The sequence below is a fragment of the Salvelinus namaycush genome, chromosome 19 (assembly GCF_016432855.1).
Source record: "Salvelinus namaycush isolate Seneca chromosome 19, SaNama_1.0, whole genome shotgun sequence".
Classification (NCBI taxonomy): domain Eukaryota; kingdom Metazoa; phylum Chordata; class Actinopteri; order Salmoniformes; family Salmonidae; genus Salvelinus; species Salvelinus namaycush.
Genome location: NC_052325.1, coordinates 23,724,805 through 23,747,066, shown reverse-complemented (window position 1 = coordinate 23,747,066; position 22,262 = coordinate 23,724,805). Strand labels below are relative to the sequence as shown.

At 44.7% G+C, this 22,262-nt stretch overlaps 1 protein-coding gene across 2 annotated transcripts in view; it reads right to left on the bottom strand.

The window, feature by feature from the left end:
* Positions 1 to 1,922: 1,922 nt before the first annotated feature.
* The window catches only part of LOC120064249 (band 4.1-like protein 5), a 53,943-nt gene continuing 33,603 nt past the window's right edge, over positions 1,923 to 22,262 (bottom strand). Inside the window, exons 12-26 of one of the 2 annotated variants that reach the window (XM_039014684.1) lie at positions 20,520 to 20,689; positions 19,117 to 19,223; positions 19,014 to 19,032; positions 17,982 to 18,018; positions 17,555 to 17,682; positions 10,300 to 10,460; positions 9,861 to 9,946; positions 8,617 to 8,739; positions 8,079 to 8,143; positions 7,206 to 7,325; positions 4,876 to 4,957; positions 4,638 to 4,730; positions 4,359 to 4,424; positions 4,029 to 4,174; positions 1,923 to 3,414 (exon numbers count right to left, since the gene is read on the bottom strand). In XM_039014684.1, coding sequence (XP_038870612.1) covers positions 3,348 to 3,414; positions 4,029 to 4,174; positions 4,359 to 4,424; positions 4,638 to 4,730; positions 4,876 to 4,957; positions 7,206 to 7,325; positions 8,079 to 8,143; positions 8,617 to 8,739; positions 9,861 to 9,946; positions 10,300 to 10,460; positions 17,555 to 17,682; positions 17,982 to 18,018; positions 19,014 to 19,032; positions 19,117 to 19,223; positions 20,520 to 20,689 — 1,470 coding nt within the window. In that variant the 3' untranslated portion in view covers positions 1,923 to 3,347. The remainder of the gene's footprint in view (positions 3,415 to 4,028; positions 4,175 to 4,358; positions 4,425 to 4,637; positions 4,731 to 4,875; positions 4,958 to 7,205; positions 7,326 to 8,078; positions 8,144 to 8,616; positions 8,740 to 9,860; positions 9,947 to 10,299; positions 10,461 to 17,554; positions 17,683 to 17,981; positions 18,019 to 19,013; positions 19,033 to 19,116; positions 19,224 to 20,519; positions 20,690 to 22,262) is intronic. The other variant, XM_039014685.1, reaches the window with a different exon arrangement.

Sequence of the window (22,262 nt, the reverse complement as noted above, 5' to 3'; positions counted from 1 at the left end):
GAATTTACTACATTGTACAAAATTACTACTGGCATACTAGTCTACATATCCTTTAAAAAGTAATGACGTTCAATGTACATACAAGATACAAAATCGGTATGATGACTATCTAGAGCAGTTTTTTTTTAACATCTACAATACACTTAAATACAGTGCGAATAACAAGGGTGCTCTTACAAAAAGAGGAATAAATTAACGTACGAGAGCTACAGCACAATTGCACTTACATGGTGAGGCACAATTTCTAACAGCAGAGAAAAACAGTGGTATGTTTAACTGAGAAAAGTTTCCTCTCAGAGCTTTAAAAAAGACCACTCATGTTGGTCAATCACCATCTCTACAATCTATAATGCAGATGGAATTCAATAATATGACAAAGAATGTTCTTGCCAGGTAAATTAGTTTATAAACTCAACAAAAAAAGAAACGTCCCTTTTTCAGGACCTTGTCTTTCAAAGATAATTCGTGAAAATCCAAATAACTTTATAGATCTTCATTGTAAAGGGTTTAAACACTGTTTCCCATGCTTGTTCAATGAACCATAAACAATTAATGAACATGCACCTGTGGAACGGTCCTTAAGACACTAACAGCTTACAGACGGTAGGCAATTAAGGTCACAGTTATGAAAACTTAGGACACTAAAGAGGCCTTTCTACTGACTCTGAAAAGCACCAAAAGAAAGATGCCCAGGGTCCCTGCGCATCTGCGTGAATGTACCTTAGGCATGCTGCAAGGAGGCATGAGGACAGCAGATGTGGCCAGGGCAATAAATTGCAATGTCCTGACTTGTGAGACGCCTAAGACAGCGCTACAGGGAGACAGGACGGACAGCCGATCATCCTCAGTGGCACACCACGTGTAACACCTGCACAGGATCGGTACATCCGAACATCACACCTGCAGGACAGGTACAGGATGGCAACAACTGCCCGAGTTACACCAGGAACGCACAATCCCTCCATCAGTGCTCAGACTGTCCGCAATAGCCTGAGAGAGGCTGGTAGGCCTGTCGTAAGGCAGGTCCTCACCATACATCACTGGCAACAACGTCGCCTATGGGCACAAACCCACCGTCGCTGGACCAGACAGAATTGGCAAAAAGTGCTCTTCTCTGACGAGTTACGGTTTTGTCTCACCAGGGGTGATGGTTGGATTTGCGTTTATCATCAAAGGAATGAGCGTTACACCGAGGCCTGTACTCTAGAGCGGGATCGATTTGGAAGTGGAGGGTCCATCATGGTCTGGGGCGGTGGGTCACAGCATCATCGGACTGAGCTTGTTGTCATTGCAGGCAATCTCAACGGTGTGTTACAGAGAAGACATGCTCCTCCCTCATGTGGTACCCTTCCTGCAGGCTCATCCTGACATGACCCTCCAGCATGACAATGCCACCAGCCATACTGCTCGTTCTGTGCGTGATTTCCTGAAAGACAGGAATGTCAGTGTTCTGCCATGGCCAGCGAAGAGCCCAGATCTCAATCCCATTGAGCACGTCTGGGACCTGTTGGATCAGAGGGTGAAGGCTAGGGCCATTCCCCCTAGAAATGTCCAGGAACTTACAGGTGCCTTGGTGGAAGAGTGGGGTAACATCTCACAGCAAGAACTGGCAAATCTGGTGCAGTCCATAAGGAGGAGTTGCACTGCAGTACTTAGTATCTGGTGTGGCCACCCAGCTGCGTTGACTGTTACTTTTGATTTTGACCCCCTCTTTGTTCAGGGACACATTATTCCATTTCTGTTAGTCACATGTCTGTGGAACTTGTTCAGTTTGTCTCAGTTGTTGAATCTTGTAATATTCATACAAATATTTACACATGTTAAGTTTGCTGACAAACGCAGTTGACAGTGAGAGGACGTTTCTTTTTTTGCTGAGTTTATATTCATGATACAGAGAGAGAGGGAGAACACTTCACATCTTCTCAGAGTGGCTATTTTAAGTATAAAAAAAACCTAAAGACTTCACTTTTTTTTTTTTTTTTTATAAACGTGATGCGTTTTAAGTCTTTCCGTTGAGATGGGTGTTGTTCACAGATCACTTGTTCAAATTAACTGTATTTGAAAATGTCTTCTGCTTTTACCTCTACTGCACATCGTCTCGCAAAGACCTACTGATCTACCGCCCGTCTGATATCTAAAATACATTTTTCATTACATTTTATGTTAGTGAATAATACAGTTGACTGACAACTTCCTACCACCAGAGATCCTGTATGTGATTGGCTTACTGTGGAAAAGAACCAATGGAGAGCCAGTTTATGATAGGCTGACAGAGGAAATAGGCCTATGAGTCATGTCACCTGTCATTGATGACCACAGCCAGAAACGGTGTCAAGACTACATGATTAGATATTACCATCACACACAGACACTCCAGTCGTAAGCAGTGGACTCAGTAAAATGAAAAACTAAAGTACAGTATAGGCCTAAATATAGTAGTAATATTGGTAGTATTAGTAGTGGTAGTATTAGTAATAGTAGTGGTAGTATTAGTAATAGTAGTATCAGTAATAGTAGTGGTAGTATTAGTAACAGTAGTAATAGTATTAGTGGTAGTATTAGTAACAGTAGTGATAGTATTGGTAATAGTAGTGGTAGTATTTCCTTACAGTGTGAAGTTATGCAATCATAATTTAACATTCAGCTAGCTTAAGGCAGGTTGTAGCTACAGTGTTTTTATATGGATACAAAATAGACATTTTAGATGTGGCTAAATTCATGCCTGCATTCTACATATTGCTGTTGTCATCCTCTGATAACTGAGTCTTAATCAGATTCAGAAACGTCTAGTGAGCACCAGGTCCTAACTGAACACTGGTACTTGATCGATTCACTCGGTATGACTTTAAATTTTAAAAAACAGCACAAAAAAAAAAAGTCTGTAAAAAGTCATTGTTTCATATCTTCTAAGAGTCCAGGTCCAATGCTCCAATGTAATCCAGTGGCTTGAGGAACAGATGTCCTCTTCCGTAGCACTTATTGCAGTCCCTTCCTGCTTAAAACATTTCTAAAAGGGAGTCTGTGCACTTTGTAGGAATGCTTATGAAAAGAACCAGTGAACCAACTGTGGTACTAAAATAAAGAACAAAAACACTGCTCCAAACTGGAATCTAGTGAGACGAGGAATTCCAATCATCCAATCTCTTGATTGCTGCTGGTTTGGGAATTGTTTGGGAACGCAGTAGGAGATACTGGTTGTCGCTAGGGCAGGAACTTCCCCCAGGTTTGGGAATGCAGTAGGAGATGAATGTGCTCAGGGTAGGAAGTAGTCCCCTAGTTTGGGAACACCAGGGGTAGGAAGTATTCGTTGTGAGGAGGGTAGAAGCTAGCTCCCCCCTGGTTCCCACTCAGAGCTCAGTGGTCAACAGACCTTTGTGCTTGGAGCTGTGCTCTTTGGGTGGCTGGGCCACAACGCTGGTGAGAGGAGAACACAACTAAATAAAAAGCCCAGAACACCTACTTTTCAGTGTGCACAACATAAAGTAATGTATCATAGTAATATTCTAGTAGAATAGGAATATTGTATTGCTAGCCAGTATAATGTGATGCATGGGAACGTCACAACGTAATGAGAAACTGCACAAGACGGTTCACATCCATCAATCTACGCATATTGTTCCAGACCTGCCTGTACCATTCATCTTTCCATTTACCTGATGTGATCACTACTAACTTTTAGTGGTCACAACATTCATCTTAACGAACAGACTTTATTCAGCAGTACAGCCAAACTTTATAACTTCTGTAGAGATGTAGTGGAAAATGAAACATTTAGCTCCAGCTTTCACAAAGCTATTTCAAGAAGCTCATCAGGACCATAATTAGTAAATGTGGATGTTAATCACTACAGGCTTCAATTATTAACAGGATGGAGAATTATATTGTCTACTCTTTACAACACAGCATATGGCATGGCAGCAAAAGCACATAGCAACTAAGACTAGCAACGATGACCACAATGTCCAGATGAGATGACCTAAAGAGCATTAGGACAAGGTAGAGATGACGACGTGCCACGACGGAGTTACCTGGTGTCAATCACATTGTGCATTTGAGAGGAGAGATGGGGGTGCAGAGCTGGGGTGAGAGCCCTCCCTTCAGGTTGGAGAGGGGCGGCGGTCTTTGCAGAGTGGTCAAGGTCAAAGAGGCCGTTAGTAAAGATGGCAGTGAGTGGCTGTGTTAGAATGGGAGAAGGAAAGTGGACTGACTGGGTCAGTCTCTGAGGCAGCTACAGTAGGAATGGTAGACTGACGTACAGACAGACTAAAATACAGACATACTTAAACCCAGGCCAGACAGGCAGGCTAAAGACAGACAGGAGCATTAAAGGCTGGAGGACAGTGAAAGACAGTACTCACTGCAGCAGCAGGGATGATCCAGCGAGGTGATATCATGGGCTTGGATTGCACTGATGGTGGCGGTAACTACAAGATAACAAATGTTGAAGAGTTACACTCAAACACCTATCAATTGGCACAATGATGCCAAAGTAAGTAGGTGACCTGTCAACATACAGTAGGCCTATTGGGTTTAAACTTGAAAGCGAATCACACTTATTTTTGGTAAGTTTGAACTACTCAAGGCAAAAGATAACAGCAGCTGAAGCGTGAGGCAGCAGACGTGGTCTATAGACTTACTACTGGGGTTAGGTCTGAGAAGTCCATCAGGTTACTGCTCAGTGGGGCCCGCAGTGACGGAGGGGTGGGCATCTTCAGCTCCTCAGGTTCGGCCTGCATAGTGACAAGCCAATGGCTATGTTACAAACAGCTCTCACATTCCCACAAAAAGGCATACAATTCTCTGTGCATTCAGATGTAGTTTGCCTTCTAATGCACGCGATTAACCGGAAAAGCAAAACACAGATTCATTGATTACCTTTGTTGGTTGCCCCCCGTTAAGTATTTCGAGGGGCATCATAGGTGCTGATTGCATGAGATCCACAGCCAACATCTCAACACTGATGAGGAAAGAGGGACGAGACAGAAGATAGAGGGACGAGAGTTTAATTCATTCCTATAGGGTCTGATGAGGAAGTACTGAACAATAGCAAGGCTAACATACACATTATCAATGGACACAATCCTCACAAGTGCTGAATATGCAAAGACATGTATCCATGCAGAATTGAGTCATATCACATTAGCAGGAGTGTGATTCCCATGCTCAATCAGATGGTATCAGAGATCTATGATTCCTATAATCCACCAGATGGCAGCAGAGAGCTGTGTAAAAACACTGTCTTTGTCTTGAGTGCTGCAACCTATAGCCTAGTAGACTAAAGAACGCTTGTTAACAATGTTGACTAGAATCTAAGAAGTGACATATATCCTTAAATGAGTGTCAGATGGAGCTGTAGTCCTGACTGCATGAGGCTGTCTCGTGGTACCCTATGGCTGGACAGGTGGCACCCTCTAACCTGGGTGGGCCCCACTCTTAGCCTCACATAGGGCTGGGCGATATGGCCAAAATATCTCCTCATGCCGTGATTTTTGACAGTATGACGGTATTTTATGTTTTTGAATAATAAAACTTGTAAATGTGCTTTATGAGTTGTGTATGGTCCTAGGGTGGCAACACATACATTCTACAAGTTATTTCAATGGAGCTATCTCCATTCTGATTGAACAGCATAAAACAATCGAGCTTAAACCAAAAGTCCATCTCATTTTACAATATATCATTCCACACTGCGACGTAGGGCTGCACGATATGTGCAAAAAAATAGAGAACTTATTTTTAACCAAATATTGGAATTTGGATTTGACTTGCGATTTAGATCAAAACACAGGTGAACTGTTGGAATCATGGAAATATAACAATGACAACAGATGAAAAAGCCAGGGAGGCTTTCATATGACTATTCATTAGAATACTAATAGGATCTCTATGTAGGTATTATTGTGACAGGTTAGGAACCAAAGTGTTGGTCAGTGTTTCCCAGGGGAGTGGGACCCAAGAATGTTTGGCTACATTAAATATTCTCTTACTTCATGTTGCTAACATATTCATTCTCCGCCTATTCCTCTCGGATTCAGAAGATACTGTTGCATAAACATATTGATTTAGGCCTACACCAGCACTGGTATAAGGCTGTAGCTAGCTACGTTTGCTCTGACTCCATACATTTATTAGCTAGCTATCTAACTAGCGATTAGTGGCTAACAATTTATTTTAGGTACAGCTTGCTAAGAAAAGCCAAGCTGTTTGCAGACAGTAAGATAATGTAATTATAGAACGGTTGTCGATTTACAGTAAGAAGCAAAAAGTGGAAAGCGGCATCATTGTCATTCACATATTGCTGCATCTGCTGCATTGACCATGCAGACTGAAGTGTGACCGGTGGGAAAATCATCTTGTGGTTGATCAACAACTGCGCCTTTAGCAGCAATTACAGCAGTGAGTCTTTTTGGGTAAGTCTAAGAGCTTTCTACACCTGGATTCTGCAACATTTGCCCATTATTCTTTTAAAAAACTCTTCAAGCTCTGTCAAATTGGTTGTTGATCATTGCTAGAAAACCATTTTCAGGTCATGCAATAGATTTTCAAGTAGATTTAAGTCAAAACTGCTACTCGGCCACTCCGGAACATTCACCGTCTTGGTAAGCAACTCCAGTGTAGATTTGGCCTTTTAGGTTATTGTCCTGCTGAAAGGTGAATTAATCTTAGATGTGTGAGGTACATAAATGTGTAATCATTCAAAAATCATGTTAAACACTATTATTGTACACAGAGTGAGTTCATGCAACTTAAATACATTTTTTACTACTGAACTTATTCAAGCTTGCCATAACAGCTTTTCATTTGTAATTCATTTGTACAAATTTCAAAAAACATAATTCCACATTGACATTCTGATTATTGTGTGTAGGCCAGTGACAAAATCAGAATGTAATACATTTTGAATTCAGGCTGTAACAAACAAATTGTGGAAAAAGTCGAGGCGTGTGAATACTTTCTGAAGGTACTGTACATCATCTTACACACACGCACACCCTAACATTGGCACGCACATGGAACATACACAAACACATATCTCTCCAGTTCTAACTGAAACCATATGAACACTGCACAGTTTACTTCAAGAAGCATTAAGCAATAACACATTGAAACCGCCCCCCCCCCCCCCCCCCCCCTTTTCAAATGGCAGGCCTACTCCTTCTCATAATCTATACAGTGAGTGTGAGGTGTTTATTTCCCAGCCTCACCTGGTCCCAGCTGTGGTCAGCAGTGTTGGTTTGAGCAGGTCCCTTGACTCCTGTCTCTCGGGATGTCCAGTTAGAGACAGGGAGGAGTTGCTGCCCATACGGCCACTACGCACCTTCAGCCTGGGAATGAAAAAGAGTGGACAGTAAGAGAGATCTACAACACCCTCCACTACTCAGCTCAGCCTAAACATCCAGTTTGTTGAGGCAAATTTAGATTTTTCGATGCGAGTCGCCTTTGTTGCTTCTGTACCACTACACCAATCCCCCATCTTGTGCATTGTTTGAAGCTCAACATAATAGGTCACTGGAGAAGGGCAAAACAAAGTTCCATGAACTGCTGTTTCTTGTGTGTGCAGGGATGCAGGTGTGGTGCTTAGGTTTGTTTAACAACAAAAAAAGAAAAGAAAAGGGGGGATTTTCTTTCAGAGGAATTATCACCGTAACACATTTTGGCTTTTGTGTTAACTTGACTACAGCTGCTGCAAGAATCCCTCCTGTCAATCAACCCCAAGAGTCCTGCCCACAGAAAAGTGGGCAGCCCCTGGGAATGAGCCGTTGATTCAGGGGGTGATGTCATAACAGAATTATGCCAAGAACCCTCATAAATATTCTAGCTGTTAATGAGCTTTGGAGGAAGGCTGTGATTGGCTTAGGCTGGCTGTGGAGTGTTGGGGTGACTCCAGGGAGATGGAGACAGGGGAGGCTTGGTGACATTCCAAGATTGAGGTTTCCTTCGTCATCAAATACAGTACAATAAAGCGTGATCATGCAATGCTCAATGCTTTGAATGCACGAGGGGAAGCGAAAGATTGCACACTAAAGGGTAGAGACTAGGAACACAACCGTAGTGACTCTTTCAGTGTCCTCACTCACCTGGCTGCAGCTTCCTGTACATTGGTGTTCTTGTCCCCCATCACAACGTGCTCCTCCAGGGAGCTCTATAACATACAGAACATCAGTGGAGGTATAATACAATCAATATGCCAGGCTGCGTGTATTTCAAATAGAAACTTGCCACTGTATCCAACTTCCTGATTATCCAAAGGTTTACAGTACTTATACAATACTTCCTCGTCTAGATGTAAGATTCCAAAGCATCCCTGTACCATTTCTATGTTGCACCAAGATGATTTCTGAGTGTCCATCGACAAAGTGCTAGCACAGACAGTATGAAGATAGGCAGAAACGGCTCCTCCAGTAGAAATCCCTGATCACGCTTGTAGGCGATGTCATGGCGATGGTGGCTAGCTAAGCTTATGGGCAGAAACATGTAAATCGGTTCTAAAATTAACAACTAAGGAAGAATTTCTCACTTCTCCCATTGACTTCCCAACCCCGTCTTGGTCTGTGGAACCTGCTTCGAAGCGTTGCTGGAAGTATCGCAAAACTCTGTGGCGCTAGTGTTCAGTACCTTGAGGGCAGCCTGGGCTTTGATGATGTTACTCTTCAGGTCCTCTGGGGGGCGAAGTGGAGAAGGCACAGAGCTGCTACCCACACTGTTCAGACACTTCACTGTGAGCTTCACCACATCCTCCTTGTGGGGGGACCAACACACACACACGGAGGAGTTAGGCTACAGTATCTTCCTGTAAAGGCTGTAGTTACAATATATCTCTGCCCTCCACCTTCCTTTAAGATCCAAAAACAAACACAAAACCACCCCACCCCTACAATGGCTCCCCACCCCACCCCTACAATGGCTCCCCACCCCAGCCTTTCTCCCCAGCCCCAGCCTTCTGAGTCGCTCCCTGTCTGCCATTGCTTCCATACATTAGCCTGTCATAGTGGCCTACTGTCTTCCTCAGCATATGGAGCCAATTAGGGTCCCTGTGAAACTAAAACCAACACTCCTGGCAAGCCCCTGCCTATCAGCACACATCAAATCAAGAACCATCACACATTTGCTTTTTCCCCAGGGAGACGGGCCGTGCAGCTCTCTGCCCCACCAGGGAGACGGGCCGTGCAGCTCTCTGCCCCACCAGGGAGACGGGCCGTGCAGCTCTCTGCCCCACCAGGGAGACGGGCCGTGCAGCTCTCTGCCCCACCAGGGAGACGGGCCGTGCAGCTCTCTGCCCCACCAGGGAGACGGGCCGTGCAGCTCTCTGCCCCACCAGGGAGACGGGCCGTGCAGCTCTCTGCCCCACCAGGGAGACGGGCCGTGCAGCTCTCTGCCCCACCAGGGAGACGGGCCGTGCAGCTCACTGCCCCACCAGGGAGACGGGCCGTGCAGCTCTCTGCCCCACCAGGGAGACGGGCCGTGCAGCTCTCTGCCCCACCAGGGAGACGGGCCGTGCAGCTCTCTGCCCCACCAGGGAGACGGGCCGTGCAGCTCTCTGCCCCACCAGGGAGATGGGCCGTACAGCTCTCTGCCCCACCAGGGAGACGGGCCGTGCAGCTCTCTGCCTCTTCCCATACAACACAGCGCTGCTCGTCTGACTGACACTAACCAGGCTTTGTTCCCTGTAGAGGGTGGTGTGTGTGTGTGTGGCTGAGTGTATGTACACAGTATTCATGTCTCTTTTGGGCATGCAGAGTATCCCCCTTTCATTCTCTCCCTCGTCTCCCCGTCGCTCTCTCCACCCCCTTCCCACTACCTCCCGCTCTCCCTACCCCCCTCTCTCCACCCCTCTCCCTCTTCCAGCTGAGTGCATTGACCTGGTTGTTCATGTTGAGGTTGGCTCTGGAAGGGACAGGGAGCGAGAGACTCTGTAGTTCCGGCTGCTTCAGCCGCGCTGCCGCCTCTGTTGAAGAAACACGGACACGTCTTTACTATCAGTAACACTCCTGGTGGAGCACACAGAACATTTAACTGTTGAATACATTTCATAGTTCTATTCAGCACGTTCAATAACACCAGTGAACGTCTTTGGTGTACCAAGCCTCCAATAACAAACATCCTGTGTTTGGTAGGCAGAATATTTGCAAGGCAGTGCGCTTCTTTTTGACATTATACAACCTTAGCGAACACAACTTCCTCTGCAAGGGGAGTACTTTTAATGAGGCAAGTCCTACTACTAAGGTTACCTACTAAACATATGACATGACTGGTGTTATACAGTAAGTCCAGCCTTGGCATGACTGTGTTTAAACTCACCGGCAAGAGAGACTTTCTCCTCCCCTGTGAGGCTGGAGGCGGAGGCAGCCATGCTTAGTCCCGCCTCCTCAGACAGGCCTGCTGTCGCCATGGGAACAGGTGTATGGGTGACGTCATTAACGCATGTCTCCAGCAGATCAGCTACGAGTGGCAGGGCCATGCTGCGGACACACACACACGAGGACAGATAGAGGCATGGGAGGGAGACACTGCTATACCTGCAGAGTTTTTCCAGAGCATTTGATCTGACAACAAAATTAACAACCTCCAGGGTAGTTACTGGGCCCAGGTTTTCCCCCCCCTGATCAAGTCACCTGGTACAGAAAGACAGGGTCACAACATGAGTATGACTTACCTGTGAACACTGGATGAGAAAGGCTGAAGAGTCTACCCCACTGTGACAGTTAATGAATGAGGCTCAGAGCCAGCACCATGCACGACTAATCCTGAAATCAACTGACCATATCCATAATTACACTTGTAAGTCAACAGCTGCCTTATCAGGCCTCGAGTTAGTTCAAGTAACTGTATGGTAATGAGGAAGTAGCTTCTTCTCTACATCAAAGAGGGCCTTGAAGTGAGACCAGCAGGGCGTAGCTTACACTTTGCTGCAGCCTGAGGACAAAGACACGGTGAAAGCTGAGGGAAATATTACCACCTACTGCCTCAAGTCCTGTAGACGTGACACACCACACATCATGTAACATGGCATTGGCATCATCTATACAAACTCCATGTAAGGAGAACAACAATGGTCTGAGAACTCTTTACACACAGTTTGGGAGGGAAAGGGAGACTGGTGGGAGAAGGGAGTTGGAGAGGGAGGGAAGGGGATAGAGGGAGTAGAGAGAGGGGGCGGTGTACTAGCTAGCGAATCACATTCCATATGTGACTGCAGTGAGATTACAGGCTGAGAGGCTGCGTTTACGCAGGCAGCCCAATTCTGATATTTTTTTCACTATTTAGTCTTTTGAGCAAAACAGATCAGCTATGAAAAAGATCCGATGTGAAAAGATCTGATGTGACTGGTCAAAAGACCAATTATTGGACAAAATAGCAGAATTGGTCTGCCTGTGTAAACGCAGTCTAAGAGGCTTTGATACAAGTGGTTTCAGTTGTCACAGAGGAGACACCTGCCTCCATAGTAAAGAAGATTTAGGCCAGCTACTAATAATTACACCTCAGGGACTAGTGACAGCACTGGCCATAATACAGCCAAACAGCACTTGTTGCCTCTACAGAATTAACAAATAAGTATACAAATGACTAAGTGCAGTGCACTTTACACTGAAACTATATAAACAACAACTGCCTACTCACCAACTGGAGCTGGGCGCTTTATTTCTGTTCATTATCAGAAGTCTCAATAAATTACAATACTGAGACAACCTTTGTTCACACGACTTAATAATGTAAACAGGAAATTCATTTAAAATAAATAAATCATTGGTAGAGCTGTGTAAGAGTACTGTCAATATATAGAAATAATATAGAATATAGAACTATTAGATTACATTCAAATTAACCAGCTAGGAGTTTACAGCAAGTACACTGTTAGGAATCTATCTTCTATCTGTATTCATAGTTTGTGCATTAACTTAACACCGATTAAGGCGAGACTGAAACATGTGCAGATCCATAAAATGTACCAAAACAGATTCAAATCAACAATCATAAAAAAGTGGGTTGAATCAAATCATTGGATGATTGAGAATACACAAAGACAGCCGGCAGTAACATGAAATATAACAGATAAAACAACTGGGGAAGTGAGAACAAGAGGAACACTTAATATCCCTGGAAATATAATATAAAGTCGTTCTTCAGAGACATCTTTCAGTCTGTCTATAATTGAACAGAACAGTGGTCCAGTGGGTTCATGTTGCCTCTCTCCTCTTGGTTCCTGTCTACAGACTGGTTTTTGTTCTACTGTTTCTCCCTCCAATACCATCTTGCCAGACAGTTTCTGTGGGGCGGGGGGGGTGTCATGGCAGTTTCAGTGGTTGAGTGAGGAGGAGGAGGAATGGGCAGGAGTAGAGAGAGAGTGAATAGTCCAGGTAATGTGGTGTCACCTGAGCACTGAGACACACAGAGCTCTGTCTGGTCTGTCTCTTGCTGAGGATTAGCTTAGTGTCCTAGTGAGACGGGTAGGTCCAGTGGTGTCCGCCCACATCCAGGAGAAGGGTCAGCATTGGGTGGTGAAAGGGTGAGGCCTGGACAGGAAGGGTGGAGGAGAGGAGAAGACAGGGGGTATGGGGGAAGGAGTCAAAAAGAGGAGTGTGTGGAAGAGAGGGAGTGGCAGAGCAGATCTGGAGAGGAGATACAGCAGAATTTACAGAGAAGGTCTTGACCTGCCTGTATTAGGTGTTCAGTGACTAATCAGCTGTGGGGGACTATTCTTTCTGCAAACTAAAGTCAGTGTACCTACCAAGTGCAAGACAGAGGTAAACGGGAGGTCCTGAAGTCAGCATTCCCTTACATGATAGTATTACAACAGCATTGTAAGTGATGGAAGGTCCTTATATAATTCACTACATACATTAAGATGTTGTGACATCACTGCATTAGGATCTCAAAGAGACATGAATAGTCGTGACATTCTTTAGAGTCTGGTTGACTAATAGAACTACATCAGTGGACTTGAAGCACCGCATTTCAAATCACAGATTAATCGGCAGACCGTAATCTTTCGTGGAAAGTGAGAATCTGTCGGGACTGAATGGGATGTGTATGATAAGAGCAGCAGTATTTAGGGGTTTTCCCATCACTGGTTATTTGGACAAATCACAATTTCGCAGGTGTTAGCATCTTTTGAATTTTGGAAGGGGACATTCGTGGAGTACCTCGTTCCAGTTCCGCTCATCATTCTAGTATTTCTTGAGATCTTCTCCTAACATGTATGGACCAAGAACTTAAATCGAGCAGATGACCAATTACTTGAAACTTTAGTTCAGGGTTAGCTGAGATTAGGCAGATAGGAAACAGCTCTTCCAATGTTGACCATTTCACAAACTCAATGTGAGTGGAGAGTGTTTCTCATACTTATGCATGCCTAGGGGATTGCATAGCTACCATTTATTTACCAAAGTTAATCGAATCTTCTGTAATTTTTGTAATTAACAGGTACTCTATGGCAATCTATAGTATCTTGGGTCATTTATAGAGTATATAGTATACATTTTTTACATCTGTGTCTATATTGTCCATGAGTTTCTGTCCTTGAAATTGACCAAAAGTCTGGTAGTTTACTGGTAAACTTAGAAAGTTTCCAGTAATATATCTCGCTTTGCAACTCGATGAAGAAGCAGGCAACTCTATACCCGTACAACTAGGCTAACCTCTCTTCAAAGACCGCTGAGAAAGGCATGCTAGTGGTGTACTAATCAGACATCTTAATATTGATGTTCACAGTACTTCTACAGAAGGTGGATGATGAGGTGTGTATAGATGAGTGTGAAACTGAGGTCAAAGAGGAGGTAACAGGAAGATAACATTACACATCAGACAGACATGGAGGACAACTTAACATCAATTAAACATTTTTTTTTTTTTTTTAAAGCTAGCTATAAATGTGCTTGTTGTTGTCATGCATTGGTTAGGTTAGTGGGAAGGCAGGCAGATGATTGGTAACGAGTGATTGGGAGTGTTTTTGGTGGAGGTTAATGAGGGTAAACTGAGGGAGACGGGAGAAGAGGAAAAGAAGAGGTTAGCATGCAGAATCCTCCACGGGTTGGGGTGGAGAGGGGTGCAACCTAAAGACCAATTTAACACGACTCCTATGTTTCTGTAAAAGTCGATTTCTTAGGGCTTGAAAGTGAACACTGGCCTTCACCTGCATCGTTAATCCTCAACAACTGAAAACGGAACCAATGACGTACAGCCAGGAAAGCTAAGCAGTCAGCAAAGAGCCTAAGGAATGTGTCTAGCAGGTCTAGTTCATTGCCAGTAACTGCACAAACAAATAATCTGATCTCAACATGAATCAATGCAAGAGATTATCAAATTACAGGAAAGAACAAAACCAAAACCCCCTGAAAAACTATTCAGTGAGTCAGACATCAGGCTCCTATCAGTATAAACACAGTCATAATACTGGTCCTTAAAGTCTCTGCTCTGGCCTGTGTCGCAGTCAGATCCACAGGATTAGGAGCAGTGTTACTCCAGAACTCCAGCCAAATCCGTGCCTCATTTATTCATGTGAATTCCCCACTTAACACTGTGCTATGGTCACAGCTGCTATTAACGCACGGTGAGTGAAAGCTACACTGAGTGTACAAAACATTAGGAACACCCTTCCAAGAGGCTTCTGAACAGCTTCTACCCCCAAGACATAAGACTGCTGAAGATCTAGTAAAATGGCTACCCAGACTATTTGCATTGCCCCCCCACACTTCACGGTTGGGATGGTGTTCTTCAGCTTGCAAGCGTTCCCCTTTTTCCTCCAAACATAACAATGGTCATTATGGCCAAACAGTTCTATTTTTGTTTCATCAGACCAGAGGACATTTCTCCAAACTGTAGTTTGGCTTTTCTATGGCGGTTTTTGAGCAGTGGCTTTTTCCTTGCTGAGAGGCCTTTCAGATTAGGTCGATATAGGACTCGTTTTACTGTGGATATAGATACTTTTGTACCCGTTTCCTCCAGCATCTTTACAAGGTCCTTTGCTGTTGTTCTGGGAATGATTTGCACTTTTCTCACCAAAGTACATTCATCTCTAGGAGACAGAACGCGTCTCCTTCCTGAGCGGTATGACGGCTGCGTGGTCCCATGGTGTTTATAAGACCTTGTTTGTACAGATGAACGTGGTACCTCCAGGCGTTTGGAAATTGCTCCCAAGGATGGATCAGACTTTTTTGATTTTCCCATGATGTCAAGCAAAGAGGCACTGAGTTGGAAGGTAGGCCTTGAAATATATCCACAGGTACACCTCCAATTGACTCAAATGATGTCAATTAGCCTATCAGAAGCTTCTAAAGCCATGACATCTTTTTCTGGAATGTTCAAAGCTGTTTAAAGGCACAGTCAACTTCTGAACCACTAGAATTGTGATACAGTGAATTATAAGTGAAATAATCTGTCTGTAAACAATTGTTGGAAAAATGACTTGTGTCATGCACAAAGTAGATGTCCTAACCGACTTGCCAAAACGATAGTTTGTTAACAAGAAATTTGTGGAGTGGTTGAAAAACCAGTTTTAATGACTCCAACATAAGTGTATGTAAACTTCTGACTTCAACTGTACCTGCATATAACATATAATCTCTACTACACCACTGATGGGGAATAGGCCTAGATCCAGGGAGGATGGTGTGCCATTATCTTCAGTTCCACCACCTGATCGCATGACAACGTGAGAATCTCTTCCCTGGCCTGTGTGAAGTGGCTCTGAAGAGATCTCCTGGCCTAAAGTAAACTTTCATTAAATCGTAATCGCCAGCTGGCAAAGACCTTCAAGCTTGTTCACTCAGTGCCATGAAATATGCACCAAGTGTGATTTAAGCGTTTATAGGCTGTGGGCTGACATTTTGATCTATCCTCAGTGGCTGCTTTAATCAAATCAAAACAACTAGCCTACAGTACTGCATTATCATTATAATCAAGTTTGTTTTTCATTACTCTTCCTCATATGGCTAGGGAGGGAGACGAGAAGTGAAATAAAGACTCAAATGGTAGATATAATCTCAGCCAGGTACTGAGCCAATAATGGAAAAGGATTTAACAAAGAGGGAGGATACAGTAGCATTAGTAGATCACAACAAGTGGTGGTCGTGAAAACGGGACAGAGGGCAAGGGTCACCTGAGTATTTGGGTTGGTATTGAAGGAGGATCAATGCAGAGAGCAACCATTACCATGGATGAAGATGATTTGTTTACCCCAGGAGGCAGTCCCCAGCCCTGAATCACAGGACCCAGTCCCCAGCCCTGAATCACAGGACCCAGTCCCCAGCCCTGAATCACAGGACCCAGCCCCCAGCCCTGAATCACAGTCCCCAGCAGGACCAAGATAACTTAATTGGTTGAAGCAGAACTCCAGGTAACTTGGAGGGTACATACCTTGCCTTATGAAAAGGCCTGTTTGGTCTCAGTACATCATACTAGAACAAAAAGGTAGAGCTTAGAAATGGGGATTTATCTTAAAAGGTCAACCAAATACAGGAAACCATTTATTTTTAATATGTCAGGAATTCTAAAGGCAGACAGCCTTCATTGCAGAGTCATCCTCTGGGGATCAAGTTTTAGGAGAGAAGAGAGAGGGGGCTGAAGAAAAAGATGGGGTATTTCCTAGAAAAGAGAGTTTGTTGTTTCCACCTCAGCGGGGGCCATGGCCACCACCAACGCAGCAGTAGCTGGACTACAACCACTATCCGTCTACTCAGTGTCGTAACACACTGTCAAACATGCACCACCACCTCCCAGATCCCCTTCACATTCTAGTCACTCAGTGTACCTCTACACACACACCAAACCACCACCACCTGAGAGCTCCAGGGTGAGCGTAATGTAGCCAGGGTCATGTTCACTAGGGTACGCCAAGGAAAACGCGTCAAAACATTTTGCAACGGAAAACAAAAATGTGTGTTTCTTATTTAACAAGTCCAGTTAATCCCACCACTGTTTGTCTAATTTATTCAGTTTGGTGCTTAATGAACACGACCCAGGGGGCCTAGTGGTTAGAAGGTTGGGCCAGTAACCAAAAGGTTGCAGGATCGAATCCCCGAGCTGACAAGGTAAAATTCTGCCGTTCTGCCCCTGAGCAAGGCAGTTAACCCATTGTTCCCCGGGCGCCGAAGACGTGAATGTCGATTAAGGCAGCCCCCCGCACCGCTCTGATTCAGAGGGGTTGGGTTAAATGCGGGAGGCACATTTAAGTGTCTCCCCATCTGTCTGGTCACTAGCTGTCGCAGAGCAGGCACTAGGCAGAGCCACTACGCGCGTCCACAATGGCACCTTATTCCCTCCATAGCCCACTGCTCTGATGAAAAGTAATGCACTACATAAGAAATAGGGTGTGATTTGGGATGCTGCCTCTGTGTCCTCTACCCAGTACCCACTGCCCAATGACAGCTCTGTGTCCTCTACCCAGTACCCACTGCCCAATGACAGCTCTGTGTCCTCTACCCAGTACCCACTGCCCAATGACAGCTCTGTGGCCACCACTCAGTGCCACCCACCGCCACCCAGTACCCACTGCCAGCAGGATGAACAGATTAGGCAGCTTAATGATCTTATGGCATTTGAACAGAGAGCGCCTCACCTCCTCTTCTCCGATTGGCCACCGCCAGGACTCCTGGGGAGGGTTTCGATTTTCATAGGTCTGCTGGTGCAGACTGAGGATACAGGGCTGACCACGGGCAGGGACCAGGGGCTTCTGATGTGGAGGTGCTGGGGGAAACAGAGGGACAGGGGTTAGGTCTGATGTGGAGGGGCTGGGGGAGAGACAGGGGTTAGGTCTGATGTGGAGGGGCTGGATGTAACAGACGGGTTAGGTCCGTTCGGCTATTTGAATATTAAAATAACTGTGCCCATCCCTAACACAGATTCTTCCAAGTCCTGAAATAAAAAAAGCATGTTGAATTGAGATTCTCCATTGAAAGTGCTTCCTAGTCCAAGACCAGGCTTAATATGTGCCTGGGAAACTGTCACTAGAGTCAGTAGGGTTCAAGGACAGCAGAGCAACATACCTTGGCATCTTTGTTGGGGCTCATTCCGTTGTTGTGACTGGTAAAGAGAGGAGAGAGAACTCAACGGACATATATATATATTTTTTTTTGACCTTTGACCTTTCAGCCTTATGAGCTTATGTTGATGTAACCCTGAAGCAAATTACATTCCACCCTTGTTTTTCACAGAAGACATGGCTGCCATGTCAAGGCTGCCATGGAGGACTCATGTCCTTGTCAGAGCACTCTGCCTTTGATTAAACACTCATCGCTACGGCGATGCACGTGAAGTGAGCATCATCACTCCCACAGTCATGATGACATCACTGCTAACTACCTAAGTAATCCACACACATGATTTAACCATTATGATTCAGTGAGCATGACGAATGGTAAGAAGGGGACGTCAGGCTGACTGTTTTATAATTAAGCCTTCTCTCCGTGACATTTAACATTACTCATTCACAACGCTTTATTGCTGCTGTGATGTAAAAAGGTCACCGGCTGAAAGAGCAGAGTAGTGCGCGCACACACACAGAGAGAGAGATCTAGAACTTCTTGCAGCAGACAGCACAGTGTGGACAGAGAACTGTGTGTGATAACCAGTGTGTTTATCTCTTCTGTGTGCTGGGAGAGGAAGGCAAGCCTGGAGGAGGATACAAGCCAGAGGATACTACAGACTGTGTGAGGGCCTCTGATATTAATCTAGTCAATTATCAGATCACATTTTATTTGTCACATGCACTGAAAACAACACGTGTAGACTTTACCGTGAAATGCTTACTTACGAGCCCGTTCCCAACAATGCAAAGAAAATAATATAGTGTCTGTCTCTCTCTCTCTCTCTCTCTCTCTGTGTGTGTGTGTATGTCATGGTTATCATACTGAGATGAGTTTTATAACAACAGGAAACATATGTATACATCAACAGCTTGAGATTAGTCAATCACTGATCAGTGCCCATCCCAAACATTTAGTAACAAAACATTCCCTTTAAAAAACATGTTCAAATATCTATTTATTTATTAGTTACTTTGGGGGGGGTGTACTTACTCCTGGAGTTTGTTGGCTCCTGGGAAATAAGAGACAGAACATGAGTCATTATGATGTATAAGGAGTATATTAAACAGTGTGTGTGTGTGTACAGTGAACGCACCCCGGTTCATCATGGTCCTCCTGGAGTAACGGCGGCTGGGCCTCCTCTCAAACGATGCTGACCTCCTGGCTTTGTTGCCCTTGGTGGTCTGGTACTCAGTCTTCCCACTGAGGACAACAGGGTAATATTCATTAGCGTACAATGTAGCAAAACAGTTTGCTTACGGGAAACGAAAACAAGCATTTCCTATTGGACAAGGTAGCGCCCCCCCCCCCCCCCCCCCCCATTTCGGGCCTGTTTGATTCTGTTTCGTTCCTGAATACAACCCAGAACAACAGACAGGAAGGAGGGTGAATGAGAGCGAAACCAAACAACCCACCACCAGGCAGGGGACAATCAGGCAGTGAGTCTGCCCAGTGAAGCCTGAACACAGGCAGGCAGGGAGAGGGAGAGCCTCCCTGGCAATCAGACCACCAGGACTGATTCACATACTGACTGGAACTTTTGTTGGGGCTCAGGAGCAACACTGGGAAACCGTTTTGCAAATGACTTGAACATATAGAAAATCCTTAGCTAGATCTGGGCTGAAGGGAAAGCTTGTATTCAAACAGACAAGCCTTGGAAAATATGCAAATGTGGTAGTTTCAAGGAGAACAAGAGGGGGTAATTGGAGTCAAGTTTGTGGAGGAGACACTTCAGCTAGAATATAAAGAAGATCACATGAAAACACAAAAGGCAACGAGATTCCTTCATCTCTGGTAACGGTTGAGGTTTTACTAGTCCGCCACACGGTCAGGATGGAAACACGCCTGGCCCTATGGAATATAGCCAAGAACTTGAGTATAGTAGCCACTGCTGGGCTACTTCAGAGGAAAAAGAGACGTGGAGGGTGCAGTGTACCGTTCTGTATCTCCTCCCATCCTTCACCCCCAGTCCCCAGCTCCCCCTCATAACCCCCAGGGTGGCCTTCAATGCTCAACCCCCCTCGACAAGGTGTTGTGACACGGGACTGACCCTTGCTGAACTCTGTGGTCATCCAACCAGAAACACGCCATCTTAAAACAACAAGGCCCCAAAGAGAGCCTGAAGCTGCTGTTTTAGCAGTCTGTTGTTTACACTGCAGCAAGACAAGCTATTTTTACACAACGGGACAAGTTGAAAGTTGTAACGAGTTTCATTAGGCACAGTTAGCTTAATGTGAGCACATGGTCAGTTAAATCCTATTAAAATTATAATCTGTGGATTTGTCTAATGTGCACATTTTTTGAGTTTTACAATAATGAACTGGGGATTGAATTGTATAGGGGCATTGTGTAGAGACTTGTGCAGAGTGGAGTGAATAATGAGTGTTAAGTGTAGCAGTACTGTCATCAACCATATCAGACTGACATGGTTGGTGAGGAGTAATATGCAGATGGTAGTATACTGCAGAGTGTAGTGTACACATGCTGCTCAATAGCTACCTGTAGCGGAAGCGTGACCCCATGCGGATGAACCCGGAGCGCGCTGAGCCCTTCTGGACCGGGCCGCGGAGCCGGAAGAAAGCATGGTGTTCCACAGCACACTTCCACAGGTGCTTACAGGCCTTGGGGTGGTCCATACGGAACACAAACGTGTGCTGCTGCTCTTTACCCTGAGACGGAGAGAGACAGACAAGAACATCCCCTGTATTATAAAGAACGGGACAGAGAGGGAACACATATACATGAAACAGTACAATGACTAAAAAGTGGTTAGGACTATTTTGGGGCTTTGGGTCCTGGGCTCTAGAAACTAGAAACTAGACCAGAGACATGATCTAATAGGTTATTATGGATCCAGAGACATGCTAATTAAACCAGTTAAGACTTAGTACAATGTAATATACTGAGTGTACGAAACATTAGGAACACCTGCTTTTCCCATGACACAGACTGACCAGGTGAATCCAGGTGAAAGCTATGATCCCTTATTGATGTCACTTGTTAAAGCCACTTCAACCAGTCAGTGTAGATGAAGGGGAGGAGGCAGATTAAAGAAGGATTTCTAAGCCTTGACACATGGATTGTGTATGTGTGCCATTCAGAAGGAGAATGGGCAAGACAAAGGATTTAAGTGCTTTTGAACGGGGTGCCAGGCTGGATTTTTCATGCTCAACAGTTCCCCGAATGTTTCAAGAATGGTCCACCACTCAAAGGACATCTAGCCAACTTGACACAACTGTGGGAAGCATTGGAGTCAGCTTTCGACACCTTGTAGAGTCCATTCCCCAACAAATTGAGGCTATTCTGAGGGCAAAAGGGAGGGTGTAACTCAATATTAGGAGGGTGGTTAGTGTATATTTCTCTTAAAATTCAGATGAAAATATACACTACCAGTCAAAAGTTTTAGAACACCTACTCATTCAAGGGTTTTTCTTTTTACTAGATAGTTTGGGATAAGTTGGACCGCAAAGTGAAGGAAAAGCAGCCAACAAGTGCTCAGCATATGTGGGAACTCCTTCAAGACTGTTGGAAAAGCATTCCAGGTGAAGGTGGTTGAGATAATGCCAAGAGTGTGCAAAGCTGTCATCAAGGCAAAGGGTGGCTATTTGAATAAACTCAAATATATTTTGATTTGTTTAACACTTTTCTGGTTACAACATGATTCCAAATGTGTTATTTCATAGTTTTGATGTCTTCACTATTATTCTACAATGTAGAAAACAGTAAAAATAAAGAAAAACCTTTGAATGAGCAGGTGTTCTAAAACTTTTGACCGGTAGTGTACAACAATCCTATACCCCAGTTTCCTAGCTCAAATTATAGACAAGCACAGACAGAGCGCGCGCGAGAGAGCGCCCGCAAGCGAGAATTGGCCGCTTCATTTCATTAACTTGCTCATTATTGCAATTTTCCATCAGACCTCGATGAGGCAAATTAAATCCCCTCTCGTGTCCTATTCGGTTATGCCAGCGTAGCGACTTTCTCAGCAGTGCTCTGTTCTGCTGCTAGACAGCCTGCTCAGTACACTACAATCAGTCTGTCCAGTGCTCGGCTAACAGTGCTTAATTAATTCGGACACAAGAGCACAGTACAGAGATACAAAGAGAACACCACACATTCACATGTAGGATTAGGGTAGAAGAATTCGGGGAACTTTCAATAAATTCCCTGGGTTTTTCAGAAATGCTGGTTTGAGGATTCCAGATTTCCTGCTTATTCTCCCCTATTCCGGGAACAACCAAC